We start from the raw sequence: 19,021 nt of genomic DNA, 5'->3' as shown, positions 1-19,021 counted from the left end.
CGTCAAAACTCGACTCCCTTGAGGGTACGAACAGCCACATCTAATCTGCACACTGGCGTCCATGTAACAGGGCGATCGTTATCGATAGAAAGCCATCTGACACGGCCTTGTAGTCATCGCTGCTTAGCCATCCAACTTAGTCAACCCTCCTAATCTACCCCAGCAGATCCTTCTGATAAGAGACAGATACCCAAGGGCCATCAATCAGCATGGCGGTACTCCGCTGTAGCAGAAGAAAACCCACTTGACTCAACACTAATGCCGCTACTCGACCACGAAGATGGGTTTTCCGTACCGCAAAACTGCCAGTCTCCTTCTGGATGTTCAGCGCGTGAATCCCCATGTTGGGAATATCGCTCGGGAGTGTGACTAAACTCTCTTTCTCATTCTCGACTGCCCAACACTTACCGCTGAGTGGTTACAAGATAATGTTACCTATCACCATCTGGTGTTGATATTGCTCGATGTGTCGAGCTTGTACTTGATGCCCTTGAGAACCATTATTTGAAAGTTCTTCGCTTCTTCTCCCTAACGATCCCAAAGCCTAGAGTCATGGACAGCCGTCAAGATTGTACCGAAAGTGCCAGCTCGTGGCTACCGAACTTCCTTCGCAACTCGACAGATTCGAAACATCGAGAACCAGATGAAAGAACTTCCCTGCTCCCAAAGCCTGACGATGAGCCGACCATAGGGTCGGTCGACGACTTCGATGACGAAGGGAGAAGCAGTACTCAGCTCGTCATCCACGAGTTCTGGGTACTCTTCAGTGGATCGGTTCCAGTATTCCTCGCCTATATGCTGCAAAATTCCTTGCAGACCGTTTCAGTCCTCGTTGTTGGACGACTGAGTCCCGAAGCTCTGGCAGCTGCCGCTTTCTCGTACATGTTTGCCATGGCCTCCGGCTGGCTCATTGCACTAGGAGGAACTACCGCCATCGATACACTTGCTTCTGCAAGCTTCACCGGGAGTAAGGACAAGCACGATCTCGGCATCATCCTCCAGAGAGCTTTGTTCGTGCTCGGTCTGCTGTATATCCCAGTTGCCATCCTTTGGCTATGCTCGAAGCCAGTCTTCATGGCCCTTGGTCAAGACGAACAACTGTCGCACGATAGCAGCAAGTTTCTCAGTGTTCTTACACTAGGAGGACTCGGATATATCTACTTTGAATGTCTGAAGAAGTATTTGCAAGCACAAGGTAAGTGGCCTTGACTCCATGAGCAAGTTCAAATTCTGACGACACCTTTCAGGTATCATGAGGCCAGGGACTTATGTTCTTCTCATCACCTCGCCCATCAACGCAGGCCTGAATTACCTCGCCGTCTACACCTTCAACATGGGGCTGCTTGGTGCGCCTCTAGCTACGAGCATATCATATTGGCTGTCGTTCATACTCCTTCTGGCCTATGCTCGCTTCGTCTCTGGCTGGGACTGCTGGGGTGGATGGTCAAAGAAAGCTTTCCAAAACATTGGAACCTTCACAAGACTTGCGCTACTAGGAGTCGTTCACGTAGGCACCGAATGGTGGGCCTTCGAGATTGTGGCCCTCGCAGCAGGCAAACTCGGAACGATTCCTCTAGCGGCACAGTCTGTCATCATGACCACAGATCAGGTTCTCAACACCATTCCATTTGGTGTTGGCGTTGCTACATCAGCACGAGTAGGCAACTTGCTAGGAGGCAGGAACGCAAAGGGTGCAGCACGCTCTGCTAACGTCGCTGCCTGGCTGAGCATGATTCTTGGAGCTCTCGTCCTTGCCCTTCTGATGGGCGTCAAGAACTTTTATGCCAAGATATTCAACAACGATCAAGACGTTGTAGATCTCACTGCAGAGGTCATGCCTTGGGTTGCCTTATTTCAGATTGCTGACGGGCTTAATGGCTCTTGCGGAGGCTCTTTGCGTGGTATGGGACGCCAGCATGTTGGTGCACTTGTCAACATGATCAGCTACTACTGCGGCGCCCTGCCCCTTGGAATCTGGCTTGCGTTCCACGGCTGGGGTCTGGCAGGCTTATGGGTAGGTCAATGCATCGCATTGTATTTGGTCGGTTTCGGCGAATGGGCAATCGTTGCATGGAGTGATTGGAATCATCAAGTCCGCAAAGCATTCGAGAGAATGGAGCACGAGGAACAGGTTGAATCTGGTTTGGCGAGCAACGTCGATGGCTACCAAGGAGAGGAGAGCAGATAGACAACAAGACTGAGACAATGTATATCAAAAAGCCCGTGGCGTACTGGAGACACTTGATCACGAGGAGCATTCAAGCGCTGTCCGATCTTCTCCGACAAGAATCTACCATGTGCCAAAGACTGTACCGAGTAGTTGGTCCTAGCAGGATACAGACGGTCGCTTGATCGAGCCAGCACTCAGCAATCGACCCCGGCGGCTTCTTGGGCGGAATAAAGGGTTCAGATCGGGAGACCCCCGGACCGATCCAGGCACAAAAAGCTATTGGCTTGACACACATCCGATATCAACAATGATTCAGACTTTATGCCACGCGATACGAGGAAAGCGCCCAATTCAGGACCACAGGTTGACAACCGAGAGATAGAGCGTTGCATCAATGCATCGACGTCAGTGTTATAAAGCCTCGTTACTAAACGACCCCAGGATCCGGGGCGTGGTGGGGTTGTAGATCTCAGCCAGCCACGAGATATCGCCAGGGCATATCTACGCCGCTGTACTCTAAGGCCGGTGTGTCAACATGCGGGGACAGATTGGAACCGTGGGTTTTCGACTCGATGTGACGCGACTGTTTCCAAGAACAAAAAAGTTGGATCGCACGACATGACATCGGTGACATGGTTTCCGTTCTGAGCTCCCCTGTACAGCTTAGCTCGGCTTGACAATCTTGACAAGGCGTAGTTAGGTAAACATGGAGAGCTTCTGGTTGCGTAGTCTCTGTGATTCCTGGCGGCGACCTTGAAAGTATTAGTTACGAGCCTGCTGCTGCTTCGTTTGCTCTCCTCTCATATCCCCCTTTCTCATCCTCATTTTTGAATACGGTTCCAAAGCATACTCGTCAGTATGTTCAAGTTGATCACCTTTGCCGCTGCGTTCGCAGCCGGGGTTTCCGCACATGGAGACCATAGTCAAGAAGCCTTCAAGGAGGGCCCTCACAAGTCCCTGTGGTACAACACTCTTCCTGGTGATGGTGGTACCCAGGCCGACTCGGTCTTCTCGGGTATCTCTACCTTTGGTCGCATTGAGTACCACCCCTGCCTGGCAAGCGATGCCCGCAAGTACGACATTGCTTTCATCGGCGCGCCCTTCGATACCGGTACTTCGTACCGTCCAGGTGCCAGATTTGGCCCCAGTGGTATTCGCCAGGGATCGAGACGTCTCAATCTCTACGGAGGATTCAACGTCCCTCTCCAGGTTTGTACCAATCCACTCTACCATTCTGCGGCCAAGGACTGATGCAGAAGTAGGCGAACCCCTTCAACTCGTGGGCCACTGTCATTGACTGTGGTGATATCCCCGTGACCAGTTACGACAACGAGTGGGCGTTGAAGCAGATTGAGGAGGGTCACAACAGCATCTTGATGCGCGAGCCCGCCTCGAATGCCCACATGACCGGGCCCAGCAAGCACGGCAAGACACTTCCTCGTGTCATTACCCTCGGCGGTGATCATACCATCACGTTGCCTCTTCTGCGCTCCATGAACAAGGCATACGGACCCATCACGGTCATCCACTTCGACTCCCATCTTGATACATGGAAGCCAAAGGTCTTTGGAGGAGCACCCACCAAGGTTGCTTCTGTCAACCACGGAACATACTTCTACCATGCTGCTCAGGAAGGTCTCTTGCGGAACGATACCAACATTCACGCCGGTATCCGCACCACCCTGTCAGGCATGTCCGACTACGACAATGATGGCTACTGTGGTTTCGAGATTGTCGAGGCTCGTGAGATTGATACAATTGGCATGGATGGTATCATCAAGAAGATTCATGACCGTGTTGGGCACGAGAACCCTGTCTATCTCTCGATCGACATCGACTCGCTTGACCCTGCCTTCGCTCCTGGTACTGGTACTCCTGAGACTGGTGGCTGGACCACTCGTGAGCTCCGCACCATCATCCGTGGTCTCGAGGGTATCCACCTTGTCGCTGCCGATGTAGTCGAGGTTGCTCCTGCCTACGACACCAACGCCGAGCTGACCACAATGGCAGCTGCCGATGTCCTTTACGAAGTCATGGTAAGTAAAACCGATTGTTGTTGGAGCCTTGCTGACTGAGTTTCCACCGTAGACACTTATGGTCAAGGACGGCCCCCTCTCCGAGCTGTCCGCCGACAGCAAGAAGGAATTGAAGTAAGAGTAAATCGATTGGTTGGAAGATGCGAGTAACGCCGTTTTGGCGTGGTCCAGCCGAGGATTGGATCGTCTGGACACGATATTGGATGTTTTGGTTTGGTAGTAATGAATTCAAGAGTTCGCGCCTCAGATTTGTAATGGCGTGGACATTGTGCGTGCGTGGTGAAGGTTGTTGTCGCATGATGGACAGACGGGTCAGGTCTCGGCGTCGTCAGTAACAGATGCGAATCTCATCTTGAGCAATTGCACGAATTCAGCCAGAGCTTGATCATCAGCTTCGGCGTTCCTCATGTTTCTGAAAGAGTCAGCGGCCTCCTTGTCGCCTTTTGCTTGTGACCAATGTGATTGTTGATGAAAGCCACCTCTTCCTCGACCCCTCCCTCTACCTCTGGAGGAGAAGGAGCGCTGCTCTTGCGGCGGAGGTTCAAGTGTCAGGCCGTAGACACTCTGTAGTTGGATGCGAAGGTTAGGGTATCGAGAGAGGAGACGAAGGAGCTCTGGGTCAGAATCAAAGCCAGTAAAGTCGATCTTTCTGCTACTGCCAGCCAAAGCGCCTCTCGCTTTGGGCGCATCCGATTCTGGTACGAGAGATTGTGCATGCTGTGTCGGCTGTGTGTCTTGCACTCTTGGGGCATGGTTCGCGTGTGTCTCTTTGTGTTGTTTGTAGCATGCGATGGAACAGCTGGTCAGGGTCAGAATGCGCCTCTGTCTCTTGCTCACGCACGACTCACTATCGCAGTTGACAAGACGGGCACTTGTACTTCGACTCGACTTGCTGGCAGACGCCACAAATCTCGACCATCTTGATCTGACGTGTGCAACGGTCGGGAGCTGGAGTGCGCTGTAGCCTGTAGAAAGATCAAAAGTGGATGAGTAAGCTTGCGGGCAAGCAGCGCACCTCCGAAGAGGCGTATCATGACCGTCTGCCCTTTTCCATGCACAGCCAACATGAATTCAATAGCACTGTTTGGACGCAATCTTGCGCGCACAGGACTGAGAACACAACAGCCATTGGCAAGCACACGATGCGCTCGCTCTCTACCGCGCGCCTTCTTTAGAAGAAGCGTCCAGACCAGCCCGCAACCAAAGCAACAATCACACATGCCCACCCAGGACGATCTGCGCGCCCAGTTCAAGAGCAAGAACCGCAACACCCTCTACTACACCCTGTCAATCATCCTCGGCACCGTTGCTCTGTCTTATGGCTCCGTGCCTTTCTACAAGATGATTTGCCAGCAGATGGGCTGGGGTGGCCAACCCATCAGTATCCATTCGGCAGGCCAGTACGAGGAGGAAGACATTGCTTCGCGTCTGATCCCTGTCACCGATTCTCGTCGTCTGCGCATCACCTTTGCCGGTTCTACCTCCGATGTCCTACCTTGGAAGTTCACGCCCCAGCAGAGAGAGGTCCGCGTCTTGCCCGGCGAGACTGCTCTGGCCTTTTACACGGCCACCAATTTGAGCAAGGAAGAGGACATCATTGGTGTAGCTACCTACTCTGTCACGCCCGGTCAGGTCGCGCCTTACTTTTCAAAGATTCAATGTTTCTGTTTCGAGGAGCAAAGATTGAACAAGGGTGAGACGGTCGACATGCCCGTTTTCTTCTACATTGATCCAGAGTTCTTGAGGGATCCCAACATGTCCAAAATCGATACCATCACTCTCAACTACACCTTTTTCAAGGCAAAGTACGACAAGGACGGCCATCTGTCTCCCGTCGCTTGATCCGCAACTCACCCCGCCACCAATCTACCTCTACCGATCCTGTACATATACTTTACCTTCTGTAAAACAATCACTATACCCCCTTCTCACTTTGCACATGATACTCTGATCTTGCTCGTCTACTGCTATCACTAGAAGGCTTATTTGAACCTTTGTTGTTTTTCAATTACGTCTAGTAGTAACAGCAACGCTACTTCTCTTTCTTTCATATCGTAGATCGGGCCAAAGTATAAACCCCTCGTGAACACAGACAGAATAGTTCCTGCCGTGTTGGGTCAACCAGAACTCTGTGTACAAAATCAATCGCGTTTCTTTCCGTTTCGTGAACCACTTGAACAATAAAAATATGGCAAGCTTCCATGCACGCCGCATCTCTTTTCGGATATCCAGATCTTGTTCGCCCATTTGAAATATTGTCATGACCACCTTCATTACTCCATCAAACGCCTGTGGAAAAAAATGCTTTGCGATGATTATTGATGCCGTTAGTTCGGGCCCTTGTAGTGACTGCTCTTGCACGAGTCGACGTATGAGTTGTCGGGCCAGGGATATCCTGCATCCTCCCAGCTGGTGATGTTTGGGTTTTGGTATGCCTTGGCGTGGTTCTTGATGTATTCCGTCGTAGGATAGCCCTCGGGATCGCAGGTCATCTCACCATCCTCGTCTTGGTAGATTCGAATGTAGTCAAATCTCATCTTACCAGGCATGAGCTCGGCCAGACCCGTCCAGTTCAATTGTGCGAAACTGGACGACAGACCGAAATTGGCAATCAACGCCAGGGGCTCTTCGGGCATGACTCTCTGTCCAACATTGCCGTTGGGTCCCACGGCATCGGCTGTCATCTTCCACGTAGGCTCTGAGCCGACATACCAAGCAACGTATCCATCTGAACCGGGCTCGTATTCGAAGGCGTAAACTTGGTACGCCTTACCGTCATACCAGTCATTGTTGAGAAGTGTGACCGTGGAAAGGGCTTGTTGGTAGACACCGCCCTGGTATGAGTTCATCTCTGAGATGGAGTTGTCATAGACCTCGATGAAATCGGTATTTGGACGCCAGAAGATGTCGAAAGGAGCAGTTTGGTAACTTTGCGAGGCTGAGCCAACAGCAGCGTCATAGTGCTCGGGATCGAGGTAAGAAACACTAGCCTCGATAGCATCGATCTCAGCAGCATAGCGTGATTTTCCAGGACTGGGGTGCTCCTCGCCATCGCAAGTGCACGCGGGAAGGCGCATGCCAGGAAGCCAGTTGAAGCCATCGGGAGTGGACTGATTGGCGGTAATTCCAGGATCACAGACGTCCGAATAACTGTAAGGCCAAGTGCCGTCGGTGGTGGCACGGTATCCAGGTCTTCCGAGGTTGCCCATGGCCCAGAAACCAGGCCAGAAACCGATAGTGTCACCCCTTCCAGGAAGAGATATACTGGCCTCGAGGTAACCACCCTTAAAGCAAAGCTTGTTCCATGATTGCAGCATACCTGAACGGTAGTTAAGGCCATGGTTCTGGAAGGCGTCAAAGGTGATTTCGAGGACACCGTCCTTGGTCGTAATGGCGTCGGGATCATACCACTTGCCATTGTCAGATTTGTAGGCGAAATAGGAGATGCAGAAAACTTACCTCAAGATCTTGAGTGACACCATACCAGATGTCAACACCCTGGAAGTATGGATCATCACCATCGTAGAACGTGCGGCCATCGGTTTCGAATTCGTCAGAGAACTGAAGAGCAATTAGCGCGAAATGTGACACAATTTGGGCTGGTGTAACATACCGCAAGCTTCAAGGTTTTACCATTAACGGACTTCCTGGTCATGACCGAGCTGGGTGTAGCAGGGTCAATGAGACCGTGACGCACGTTCTTCAACAGGGCAACGCCGTCCCTGATACACATAGGGTCGGAGGTGCACGTATTGACCTTCGGCTCTGCGTATTTGACAGCGAATGTGCTGGACAGTCGGTCAGCAATGAGTTCGAGTTCGCAGGTTGCAAGGCATCACATACATGATGGGGTAACCAATAAATAGCATAAAGACACCCAGAGTGATCAAGACGAGACCTCCTAGGTTAGTGATACCACGTTTCGAGAACAAGTCGGCACATGTTATGCGGCCCTCCTTCTCATTGGGGTCCGGGTTGTGTAGGTAGTCGTCTTTTTCAACGTCCTCGGGGAAGAGTAATAGGCCAGCAGAGGGTAAGATGTTGTACTTCTCCGAGACAGTTTGGGTATTCACGCCTTCGTCGTCGCTACCAGCACGTGACGGGGCGCGCGAGTCGTCGAATGGCGACGCGAAAGGACCCACACGGCTGTCTCTGCTGCCAGTCGACTCGGAACCCCAACTCGTGCGACGGGAATTATAGCCACTTTGGCTCGGCGACCTCATAGGTGAGTCGTCGTCCCGGAAGCGTCGTGACGGACGAGAGCGGCTGGGAGGGAGTAGAAGCTCTGCGGATTCGGGTGCGCCTGCATTGTACAGGCTGTTGTTTGAGGGAGCTGGATGGAGCGAGGGACGGGTTGCAGCAGAGCCAGCGGTGCCGGGTCTCGTCAATGAACGAGAAGAAGGCTGGCGAGTGGCTTGGTGATCTGACGGGTCGGCCATGTTGGCGAGGTCGTCGCTGCCTGAGTTCAGCCGAATGTGAGGAGTTGCTGGGTGGTAGTCGTCCGGTGGGAATGACATACTGCTGGTTGGAGATGGTACTCGCACGAGGAACACGGGTAGCAAGAGGATGAGATCAAGCGGCGGAGCGTGAGCGTGGAGCGTGAGCGTGGAGCGTGGAGAAATGAACGTCGTCGAGAGTCGTCTGCTCTGTAGTCGGCCAGCCCTCGGCCTGCGTGGGCAATGGTATACGGCGGGAAAGAGGTCACAGGGAGAGTCGGGACGATGCGAAATGCGAATTGCGAAAGAAGAGCGGCGGCAAAAAGATTGTTGATTGGGAGATGTCGCGCTCTGTTGTTTGTGCGCCTGTGCTGCTTGGGGCCGTCGGTCTCGAAAGGTTAAGGAGCGAAACACGGACCCTTCTGCCAATTAGGGGGGCTTTGGCAGCCTTCGCCAGACTTGCAACTTTGGCACGGAGAGCGGAGCGGAGACGAGCGCCAGCATGCTCGACTGGCAAATAACAATTCAACAAACCCTGCCACCTCGAGTCGACGTCGGCCGATCTCAATTCTGCCTCGTCCTCATCATTCTCGTGAGTCGTATTGCACCACGCGTTCACGACCAACAGCCAAGCTCGTCCATGTCACACCATTCTTGTATTATCAGACATGCTTCGCTGCTTGTCCTGCTTCAGACTGTCTGTCTGCTGCTGCTTTTCTGACAAGCGATCGCCACAACCGCTGCGGATGACGACGACCGTGGCAACCCTTCCGTCTCTACAACTCCTACCATGCGCCAGCCCCATTCTGGCTTGGTTGAATCTCCCTCAACTTGCCCCATCTAACCCGTCTCGCAATAGTGTCTGAGCGTCTTCTATTTCAAGGAACTCGACAAGGGCCTTGGTTTTGTTCCATCCAGCCCGCTGAAACACCCACTTGAATCTCTTTCTCTGTTCTGTCGGGCTTCTGTAATGCCCAGCCTTTGTCCCGAGAGAAGCTTGACTCTGTAGCCACGCATTTTCACCATCTACGAATCTTATCGACGATGCAGATTATCTCGTGTGAAACTTGCTCGGTCGCTGTGCTGACAGGCACCGCTTGCCGTTGCTGCATACTGCTGACATGCACATGCCCGGGTGCGGCTTGGACAAAATAAAAACATAAATGACAGAGCACACTCCGACAAGCTTTCTCGGCTTCGCTTGCTTTTATGTATTCATGTTTACCGTGCCTTGCCTTGAGTCTTGAGTGCACTTATTGACTCCCGAGTCACGACTCTGGTGACTTGTGCCATCGTTTAGCCTTACGAAATTGCTGTTGGACATAAACTCGTCTCCGCGTCGGCCAATTGTCGCAAGCAAAAGCGCCGAATTAGGGAGTGACCACAATCATAATGACCTTGCGATACAGGATCTGCTGACCGTTGTGCTTGGGAGAGTGGTTCTGTTTGCTAGACCTCTGCAATTCGTGGTTGTGATTTCTAGCTTTGCATTCTGGAAGACGCTAAACCTTCGACCATGGAGCTTGATTTAAAGGGGCTGAGTATCCACTGCGGCTCCTTAAACGTTTTGCTTGACTTTTCCGTGCGAGTTGAACCTCTTGTTTGGCTTGACCAACATAAGGTGTTTATGCTTCAGTGCTTATACATGAGTCTCGCACTGTGACATGGTTCCGCAGCTAGCACTTCCTCAGTGACCTCATAGACTCGGCATGTATGTTTGTGTTAGACAAAAGATTATGATTACGCTGGCTTGTTGTCTAGTTATAGAGTGATGTCGTCGAGTAGTAAACCAGAGTGTTCACCGAACTTTATCAGCTCGACTTGAAGAACTGAGGGAAAATGCGTCTTAGTTCCTCGAGGTTGTTGATTTGATATTTGGAGACCCGGGTCGGAGGTGCAGTCACGCCCGGTTCTACCAAGTGGGCAGCAGTCCAACCGAGCTTAGTTGCACCCGCGGCGTTGATGGCCGAGTCGTCTGGAGGAATGTCAGTAGGATCTTGTGACTAGACGCAGACACACAACGCACCAACGAAGTAACAGTCGTCCGCCGACGTGACACCTGCCTCAGCCATAGCTTTCTTGAACATGTCGGGCGCTGGTTTGCAGAGAAATCTAGCTGCGGAGTAATCGCAATAGGTGATGCCTTCGAACATGTCGTCAACACCTAGCAGCTTGACTACCCTTTTGCCGTGGTTGACATAGGCATTGGTGAAGAGCCAGGGCTTCACCTTGGAAGTGTCAAGATCCTCGAGCAGTTTGCGCAACTTTGCATCCGGGGACATGATCTCCTCGAGTGGTAGGGCGTCATCAACCTTCTCGTTGTACTCGAGTGCGTCGACCTTGTGATGGCGTACAAGTCCCTCGATGGCAAGCCCATAGTCCTTGTAGTACCGCATATGCAATTCGTTGGCATCCTCTTGTGACAATGACAGATGTGTCTGAAAGTATTTGTCTGGCAACTAGTCAATTGCTAGAGCAGCGTAGATAGCTTTTAGTCTGCATACCTATTAAATCCCCCATCAGTTCATGGACTTTCTTGCCTATGACTCATTAGAAATGATCTCTAATCAAGGTAATCACAGCGTAGAGAACTTTTGGAGTATAGCTGAGCAGCATTGTCAGTCATTATTAACACTTTGAAGTTATTCGTCAAAAACATACGCAATTGTCTATGTCGAAGAAGAAGACTTTGCGATTGTCCGTCATATTGCTCTGGTCCCTTGCTATACGTCTATTGGTAGATGATGCCAAACTCCGAGAATTGCGAGAAGAGAGAGAAGAGAGAAAAGAGACACCCGAACGACCAAGGAGGAAAGGACAACGATGTAGAGAAGGCAACATTCAACAAGAATAAGAAAGTCAAAGAGAAGCGGCAAAGTCAACACGTTACGCTGGTATGGAAGTCGAAGGGCCAGCTACTCCGCGATCGGTCCCGCCTCGATAGGCTCGATCGGAATTACCATCTTCACCTGTTGTCGTTATCACATCACCGGGGTTCAGCCAACCCAGCCGAAGCCAATCTATGGCCAGTCATCCATTACTGCCTACCTAGACCTGTCTAACTTACTTCTAGATTAGTTCTCGTCCCAGTCTGCATCTCGAGATGCTGATCGAGCGGCGACCGTATTCACGGAGTTGTCATACCTTCGCGGTCTATTGTACTTGAGTCAATTGAGCTGGGACGATGACGCCAAGACGGGCCCCGAGTCTCGCGCGTCGATCCGACAATTTCATTCACGACTTCTTGTTCACCCTGCTTCTGTCAAAACAACACGCGTGCCATCCATTTACTATCACTAGAAATTGCATAGGCATGACGCTTGCATGATACTATCGCTGTTGTAAAAATTGCTGCTCGACGTCTGCAAACAGGGAATAGTCTTCTTGACATGGCTTTCACGCAGGTGAATGGCCACCAGCCCGTTGTCGCAGAGCAACACGTGCAAGCTGCATTCTACAACCAGTGGCTACAGTTGAGGGACAGTGTTCTAGCAGACAAGCACCCGCGATTCAAGCTGCCAGCTGCTGTAAGACAGCGGCTTCAGCCTCCTGTCGAATCGCCATCTGCACCTAACTACTCGTCGGCTTCACAGCTACCTGGCCTTTCCAATGGGTCGAGCAGAGAACAGTCAATGCTTAGACCAGCCCAAGGTGCTGCCGCTACTTGCCTGGGAAACGCGCAAGCCTTCTCCCAGAACACTACGACGGCAGTAGGAACTATCGCACCCAGGAGTGGCATCGATCCAGTGCTATTGACGAAGTCGGACGACTTGATAAGAGCAGAGATCCAGCTGAAGAGACAACGCATTGAGCGGCAGCTCAAGGATGCGGCAGATCAGCGCAAGCACACAGCACACTTCAAGTACCAGGAAGAGATGGCACCTCTTGCCGATCTTACCGAAACGTTTGAGAAAGCGCTTGAATTGGTCAAACCCTTGTCAGGTCTCAAAGTCCCTGCTAACGCTCGAGCTGCAGCGAGTGATTCATTCGACGAGAATTCGTACTACTCTAGTCAGGCGAATGATTGGTCGTCACAAGAAGGTTCACCGGAGAAAGCAGAAGCTTCGTCTGCCTCACAACAAGCGACAGGTCTGGCAAGTAGCGTTCCTCTCTCCCAGAAGTATCCTGCCGCGATTGAACGTCATGACAAGCAGCATCATCCCTCTGTACAGGCTTTTGACCAGCACGAGACCGAAGCCCTCTATGAAGCTGAGAGAGAGGACTCGGAGGAATATTCACCACCGGATGCCAACGCCTTCAGCGGTGCCGATGGCGATGCAGATGCCATGGATCTAGACGATGGTAAGAGCCATCCTCACGTGTTTGACATGGCCCGACTAAGCGACGACACAGACAGCAGTGAATTCGTGCCGCAAGACGCTCACATCCCATCACCTCAAGCACCGATTGTCACCAATCGCCTCACCCAACTAGCCGCTCCTCAGCCTGCTCGAGTCTCGCCTCTCGCCCTGACCAAGCCCCCTGGCCTTGACCATTTTCAGACAAGCTATCCTTCTGTAACCAACAATCAGCTACCTGCCTCACCTCACGCCTATCAATCGTCCAGCGCCTACCGTCAGCAGTTTGAGTCCGATGACTCGACCACCTCGCCTCGCAACTCGACTCAGACCAGTCCGGCTGGGGCTTTTAAGAAACAGAGAGGAAAGGGCAAGAAGAGGAAGCGTGAAGCCGACATTCAAGCTTTGAAGGCTCGTAAAAACCGGCCCAAACACGTTGCTCCATCGCCTGAGCCTTATATCAAGCCCGAGCCCATATCACCCCCACCATTCGCTGCGCCTGCTACTCTGCAACCTGTACGCACTCGCCCCTACCAGCTCCCGCCAGACGTCGAGATTGTCTCGGGCCCCAGGCCATCTTACTATCAAGAGTCCGCGCCTCCGAGCATGCACTACGCCATAGATGGCGTACCCTCTCCCAACGGCATGAGGGTCTCATCGCCAGGTGTATATGCCAGACCTAGAAGAGACGATCAGGATCTGCGCCGTGTCGCCAGCCTCCACACTGCGCATCGCCCTGCCTCGCCCATGCTCAGAATGTCGTCCCCGGCCAACTTCCGCACTGTATCGCAACCTTTCCCTCAAGGAGCCTCGAGATATGGTGAGGAAGTCTTGAGAACTCCACAGGTGCAGTACATGCGATCTGAGAGATCGGTGACGCCACCCCACCTAAGGGCGGCCAGAGAGGGTCATGCGACCATCATGGCACCTCCCCCACCACCGCCTGTACGAAGAATTGTCATGGATCAGTATGGCAACAGATACTATGCGAACGACGCCGAGGCACCCTCGAGAATGTCGGTTGCACCCCAGCTTCGCCCAGAGGCTGAGATGATGTACGAACGTGCACCGAGTAGACAGTCTGTTGTGTACGCGAGCCAGCCCTCACATGTATACGAGGACGAGCACGGGCTGAGAATGCCGCCTCCGCCTCCGCCAGTACGACGCGTGATGGAACAGACAGAAGGCGGACCTACCGACTATCGCGCTTACAGACAACGAGAATATTCTCGGGCTCCCGAGGCACAATACTACAGGGATGAAGCAGCTGGGCCTGTTTACATTAGGGAGGCCCCAGGACCGAGAGCGTCAGTCTACCCACCTGAAGCCAACGCAGGCGGGGCGTATGCTCCGAGGGGCTACAGTGTGCATCCAGAGATGGAGGCGGCTCGATACATGTCGAGGCAAGCTAGTATGGCACCACAAGCAGACTATGTTCGAGTTGCAGAGACAGGAGGGCGTGCACCCACAATGGCACCCCCTGCAGCACCGATGAGGGCTGTCAGCGTCGTGCCAGGCAGCGAGTACGGTCGGCCGGTGGAGATGAGGTATAGCTACGGGAGTCAAGGTGCAGGTTCATATGCAGGAGCGGGCCAGGGCTACGGTGAAGAAGGTTTGGCAGCGCCGAGGGAGATATATGTAGATCAGTACGGCAGAGAGGTGCGCAGAGTAGGTTACTGAGCGGAACGAGCGAGGCAAGGTGGAGGAGGAGGCAACAAGAGATAGGAGTCGTAGAAAATAAAAAGGTTCCAAGAAGCAAAGCGAGAGCAGTTCAAGGCCATGTTGATTAAATGTATAGGGTGAAGGGCGAGGGGTCGCAGGATGCGGGAGGTTCGACGCGGCGCACTGACACGTGATCGCCCCGAGTTTGCTCAGCGTGGGCTTTGTTAGTGTCGGCGGAGTTGTGCTCATACGCGCTGTGTGGGAAAATCGACGACGATTCGACTGTGACATTTGCAACACTCGATTGGCCTGTCTTCTTACATACTGGCGGGCTCTCTGGGCGCCCGTGTTGATACGCCTACTGGACCCCTCCTGCTCCTGCAGCACGCTGCTCCAGCCTCGACGTCCATCTGACCACAACCCTACACGCTCGTTCACCTCACCCGTCGATCCCTCCGATGCACAAGATATCCAACTTCACCGGCCAAGCACGCCATGGCTGGGACAAGATGACTCCCATGAGTTTTGGCCGTCAGATGCACCAGGACATGTCCATGGCCCCGGCAAATCTCAAGCGAAACATGGCCAGCCAGCATGCCATGCAGCCGAATCCACAGGTCCCCGGCCACCTAGTCAACCTGTCCTTCAACATACCCTTCGCCTCGAACCTGTCCGGCCCCGACCCGGACTCGGTCATCTACGCCAGTCCCGGAGCTTACGCGCGCTGGACCCATCCTCAGCAATCGAATCCCGACTCTCCGCCGCCGAACCATGAGCTCCCTGTCCACGCCCGCAACGTCGACAACCTCCGCTCGCTGTGCAAGGTCATCACTGAAGCCAGCAATGCCCAGATCCAGGCTACCGTCACCTCGGCCAAGCCCAAACCTGTGCCCGGCATGCAGCGAGGGCCCCTGAACACTCTCGTCACAAACGTTTGCCTCTCCGGCGACTCGGACCTAGTCTACAAGATGCGAGCAAAGATTCTGAACGAGACCCCCATTACCTTGGTAGGTAGATCGAACAAGCGGAACACATGAACGAACCGGCCCGCTGACTCGGAACAGCGCTCTGCTACTGTCGACGTGGACTCGACCTTGATCATGAACAACGACGGCGTGCGTACCGACATTCTTCGTCACATGGACGACATCGCCGACTGCACCAAAGCCGACATCTTTTTGCTCAATCCCCGTCCCATGGACGTCGATTCTGCCAGCATTCACGGTACATTGGACAACATGGTCGAAAATAGGTTGCGTATCATGATTTTTGGTGACATGGAATGCTGTGAGCACGCAAAGACAAGAATCTTGATCATGATCGATCAAATCGTATGTTTCAATCCTTTGCCTCTGTCGTGTCACAAGTGCTGACGCTCGTCACAGCTTATGCGTCAAGTCGATACCATCAAGCTTGAGCTTTCTCTTCACACCCTCATCTGTGGCCGACATCGTCGCAATATCAAGCTCATCGAGTCAGCTACGGGTACTGCCATCTACTTCCCGCCCTTGTTTCCCGGCATCTTTGGCTACAGTCCCGCAGGCTCGTATCCGCGCGTAAGAGACGAGATCATCATCACTGGCGAAAGTCAGGAAAATATCATGCAAGCCAAGCGACGCCTGCAAGATCTGGTCTTGACCACAAAAACATTTGTCAAGGATGTGGCCATTACAACCAGCAAAGTTGACTACATCTTGCTTGAACGTCTCGACAAGATACGCAAGATTGTCGAGCAAAATGGTTCATACGTCCTACTGCCCCCACTTGGCAACCACAGTGGTCTCTTGCGTGTACAGGCAACTGATATTTTGAACGTTGAGCGTACCGTGCGCGACATCATGTCGTTGGCCGGTCAGTTCTACAGCGCCTCGTGGTGGTTGACCTCATTAGACAACATGCAAAGACAGCCCACTCCGTCCGACATCCGCGCCATGTTGCCCGACATCTGTATCAACTCTGGCGCCGAAATCAATTTCGAGAAGCTCAACTTCCACATTAATGGAAGCGATGATTCCGTCAAGGCTGCCATGACTATCATCAACTCTCTGCCTTTTGTCAAAAAGGCCAGCTCGACTCTGCGGGTCAAGGTTGAGCTTGCCAACGAGCACAAGGAGTTTGTAAGCGGAAAGAAGAATGGAAAAATCAACAAGATCATGAGCCAGAGCAATGTCCAGATCGTCTTCGATGGTTTCAACGAGTACAACTTCTACATTGACGTCCGCGGTGGTCAGTATGAAGCTACAAAGAACGGCCTTGATCTAGTCGAGCTGGAAATGCCTGCCTCCATCTCCTTCCACGTTCCGGATCAATACCACAAGCGTATCATCGGTATAGGTGGTCAGCACATTCAACGCATCATGAAAAAGTATTCGGTCTTTGTCAAGTTCTCAAATGCCATGGATCGCGGTGGCATCGGCAAAGACGACGATGATGTCAAGGTTGACAATGTTATCTGTCGCACTCCCGCGAGAAACGCTGACAATCTCGAGCTCGTCAAGCAAGAGATCATGGACATGGTCGAGAAGGTTGACGCTGAGTACGTCTCTGAGCAAGTTGTCGTCGACAGGCTGTATCACCGCGAGTTGGTTGCCCGCATGCCCGAGATTGAGGAGCTCGAGAAGAAGTGGAACTGTAAAATCACCTTTCCTGGCACTGAACAGGCGAGTGACGTTATCACAGTCTCTGGTCCCGAGTACCAGGTACCTCAAGCTGTGGACGAATTTCTGGGCATGGTCCCTGAGAGCCACGACATCTCTTTTCCCAGCACTGTCGAGCTTCGAGAATTCCTCATGTCTGCCGAATTTCACGACGATGTTCTGCAAAAGCTCAAGGACCAATACGTTGTTGAGGTCATTGTTCAGTCGCCGAAGCTTGAAAGAATGGGCGACAACGATGTGGAAGTAGAAAGTCTCCTGCTGACATACACTCGCAACAATGCTGGTGGCTTGAAGGATGCTATCGATTTTCTGGTCCTTGGGTTGGTCTCTCACGGACTGAACGCAAGTACCGTCAAGGGCGCTATCCCTCGACCAAAATCTGATTCGTTCGAGGACTCAATGCCATACTTCGACTCCAAGCTTCTGCAACGCGCCGAACCTCCTGTCGTGGCCGATTCGCCCACACGTACTCACTTTGGCAGTGGAGAAAGTAGTGAAGGCCACCGATCGATCTTTGACAGACTCCGGAAGCCGGGCAGTATGTCATCTTTCTCGTCCTTCCTCGAGAGACGCAAGAACAGCTCAGCCTCTCCTGCTTCCTCGTTATTCAAGCATGCTTCAAACAATGCCTCCAAAGCCTCGCTGCAAAGCATGGAATCGCGGGAATCGGGATACCGCAATCCCTGGAACGACAATGGCCCTGACCCCGAACCTGAAAGTGCCAACACTCAGGCAAATGGCGGTTGGGCAACTCTAGCTGCGGCGGGCAGCCGACCAGCCACTTCGTCGGCATCGCTTACTTCGTCGACACCTTATGAAAGCAAGTTCCCCTTTGGCGCCGGGCGTAACGGCTCTACATCTTCGCTTAACACCACTTTGATACCCGGGCTAGGCGGTGACGTCGCCTCGAGCAATGCCCATTACCATACCAATGCCAACCGGTCAGCTTCGATCTCTGTCGAAATTGTCAACGCCAACAACGGCAATGCGCCCGTATCGTCATCGTCGTCGACACATGGCCCGGTTGGCTCGCGTCCTTCGAGTTCTGCTGCTGCTACCGCACCTGCTTCTGGATACCCGGCTCCCATAGGGCCTCCGCATTGATTTTGATTTGATTCTACAGACGATGTATGTCTTTTCCTACTCCAGGGAGAAGGGGAGCTCACTCAATTGCTCCTTCTACCCTGTGGTGTTCTGTTTTCTTCTTGCTTCTTGATTTTCCTCGCAATGATATCCGACCGCCTGACGTTCCCTATTTTGCTTTTTACATCTTTACCGGCATTCTTTGAGAGTACATTGTCACATTACACATCAGTGGGTGTCGCATCTTCTCGACTCATCCTCATTTCTGCCGTTTTTTGCACCGGTTTTTCGTTTTATCTCACTGCACCGTCCAGCTGTTCCAGCCTCTTTTCTAAAAGAAAATACCCCTGTTGTTCGAAGACTTAGCCTTGATTTTGATCCATTGTTTACGCCAGCTCTATATACCACCAATCCACTCGGCTCTGACTCAAAAGTCGCTTTCTCTATACACTAATGTCCCTTCCTACTTCCTGTGTCGAGTTCTCCCGCATTTGTCGTCCTTCGGAGACACGGTGTCGTCAATAATTGCGATGGTGTCCTCCGAGACTCGCCGTCTTATCGGCTCTCTGTGTGGGCTCCTATCATCCAGCAAACGACTGTGCCTTTCTATAGCTCGAAATTGCTCTACTTGCACGGCCAAAGATATCGGGAACGACAGTGTCTAGTATAGGGGCAGGTT

General features: G+C 52.6%; 8 protein-coding genes across 8 annotated transcripts; 5 read left to right on the top strand and 3 right to left on the bottom strand.

Annotated features, from left to right (window-relative positions):
- Positions 1–552: 552 nt before the first annotated feature.
- AUEXF2481DRAFT_31621 (uncharacterized protein) lies at positions 553–2,188 on the top strand (the record flags this gene model as incomplete). The annotated part of the gene is made up of 2 exons (XM_013486103.1): positions 553–1,195; positions 1,248–2,188. 2 exons carry the CDS (start codon positions 553–555, stop codon positions 2,186–2,188), a joined length of 1,584 nt encoding a protein of 527 aa, XP_013341557.1.
- Positions 2,189–3,028: 840 nt separating this feature from the next.
- AUEXF2481DRAFT_67915 (uncharacterized protein) lies at positions 3,029–4,324 on the top strand (the record flags this gene model as incomplete). Its single annotated transcript, XM_013486182.1, has 3 exons — positions 3,029–3,379; positions 3,433–4,206; positions 4,259–4,324. The coding sequence occupies 3 exons, from the start codon at positions 3,029–3,031 to the stop codon at positions 4,322–4,324; spliced, it is 1,191 nt and encodes a 396-aa protein (XP_013341636.1).
- A 194-nt stretch (positions 4,325–4,518) lies between these two features.
- Positions 4,519–5,125, bottom strand: AUEXF2481DRAFT_7119 (uncharacterized protein; the record flags this gene model as incomplete). The annotated part of the gene is made up of 2 exons (XM_013486057.1): positions 4,519–5,005; positions 5,055–5,125. 2 exons carry the CDS (start codon positions 5,123–5,125, stop codon positions 4,519–4,521), a joined length of 558 nt encoding a protein of 185 aa, XP_013341511.1.
- A 299-nt stretch (positions 5,126–5,424) lies between these two features.
- AUEXF2481DRAFT_67826 (uncharacterized protein) lies at positions 5,425–6,048 on the top strand (the record flags this gene model as incomplete). Its single annotated transcript, XM_013486171.1, has 1 exon — positions 5,425–6,048. The coding sequence occupies one exon, from the start codon at positions 5,425–5,427 to the stop codon at positions 6,046–6,048; it is 624 nt and encodes a 207-aa protein (XP_013341625.1).
- A 485-nt stretch (positions 6,049–6,533) lies between these two features.
- AUEXF2481DRAFT_67914 (glycoside hydrolase family 16 protein) lies at positions 6,534–8,645 on the bottom strand (the record flags this gene model as incomplete). The annotated part of the gene is made up of 4 exons (XM_013486181.1): positions 6,534–7,616; positions 7,666–7,767; positions 7,820–7,994; positions 8,050–8,645. The coding sequence occupies 4 exons, from the start codon at positions 8,643–8,645 to the stop codon at positions 6,534–6,536; spliced, it is 1,956 nt and encodes a 651-aa protein (XP_013341635.1).
- Positions 8,646–10,453: 1,808 nt separating this feature from the next.
- AUEXF2481DRAFT_7116 (uncharacterized protein) lies at positions 10,454–11,348 on the bottom strand (the record flags this gene model as incomplete). The annotated part of the gene is made up of 5 exons (XM_013486056.1): positions 10,454–10,617; positions 10,669–11,094; positions 11,147–11,182; positions 11,235–11,247; positions 11,304–11,348. 5 exons carry the CDS (start codon positions 11,346–11,348, stop codon positions 10,454–10,456), a joined length of 684 nt encoding a protein of 227 aa, XP_013341510.1.
- A 284-nt stretch (positions 11,349–11,632) lies between these two features.
- Positions 11,633–14,653, top strand: AUEXF2481DRAFT_42405 (uncharacterized protein). The gene is made up of 3 exons (XM_013486144.1): positions 11,633–11,667; positions 11,716–12,944; positions 12,996–14,653. The coding sequence occupies exons 2-3, from the start codon at positions 12,032–12,034 to the stop codon at positions 14,618–14,620; spliced, it is 2,538 nt and encodes an 845-aa protein (XP_013341598.1). The 5' UTR covers positions 11,633–11,667; positions 11,716–12,031; the 3' UTR covers positions 14,621–14,653.
- Positions 14,654–15,060: 407 nt separating this feature from the next.
- On the top strand, positions 15,061–18,363 carry AUEXF2481DRAFT_67898 (uncharacterized protein; the record flags this gene model as incomplete). Its single annotated transcript, XM_013486178.1, has 3 exons — positions 15,061–15,609; positions 15,667–15,933; positions 15,988–18,363. 3 exons carry the CDS (start codon positions 15,061–15,063, stop codon positions 18,361–18,363), a joined length of 3,192 nt encoding a protein of 1,063 aa, XP_013341632.1.
- Between the last annotated feature and the right edge of the window lie 658 nt (positions 18,364–19,021).

The sequence above is a fragment of the Aureobasidium subglaciale genome, assembly GCF_000721755.1.
Source record: "Aureobasidium subglaciale EXF-2481 unplaced genomic scaffold scaffold_18, whole genome shotgun sequence".
Classification (NCBI taxonomy): Eukaryota; Fungi; Ascomycota; class Dothideomycetes; order Dothideales; family Saccotheciaceae; genus Aureobasidium; species Aureobasidium subglaciale.
This window is presented reverse-complemented; position numbering and strand designations above follow the sequence as displayed.

What these genes read in the sequence shown, in the direction of transcription:
- AUEXF2481DRAFT_42405 (XM_013486144.1), top strand. Translation starts at nt 12,032, where the DNA reads ATGGCTTTCACGCAGGTGAATGGCCACCAGCCCGTTGTCGCAGAGCAA. An exon ending in TGCCATGGATCTAGACGATG is followed by an intron (nt 12,945 to 12,995) that starts GTAAGAGCCATC and finishes GCGACGACACAG; the next exon opens with ACAGCAGTGAATTCGTGCCG.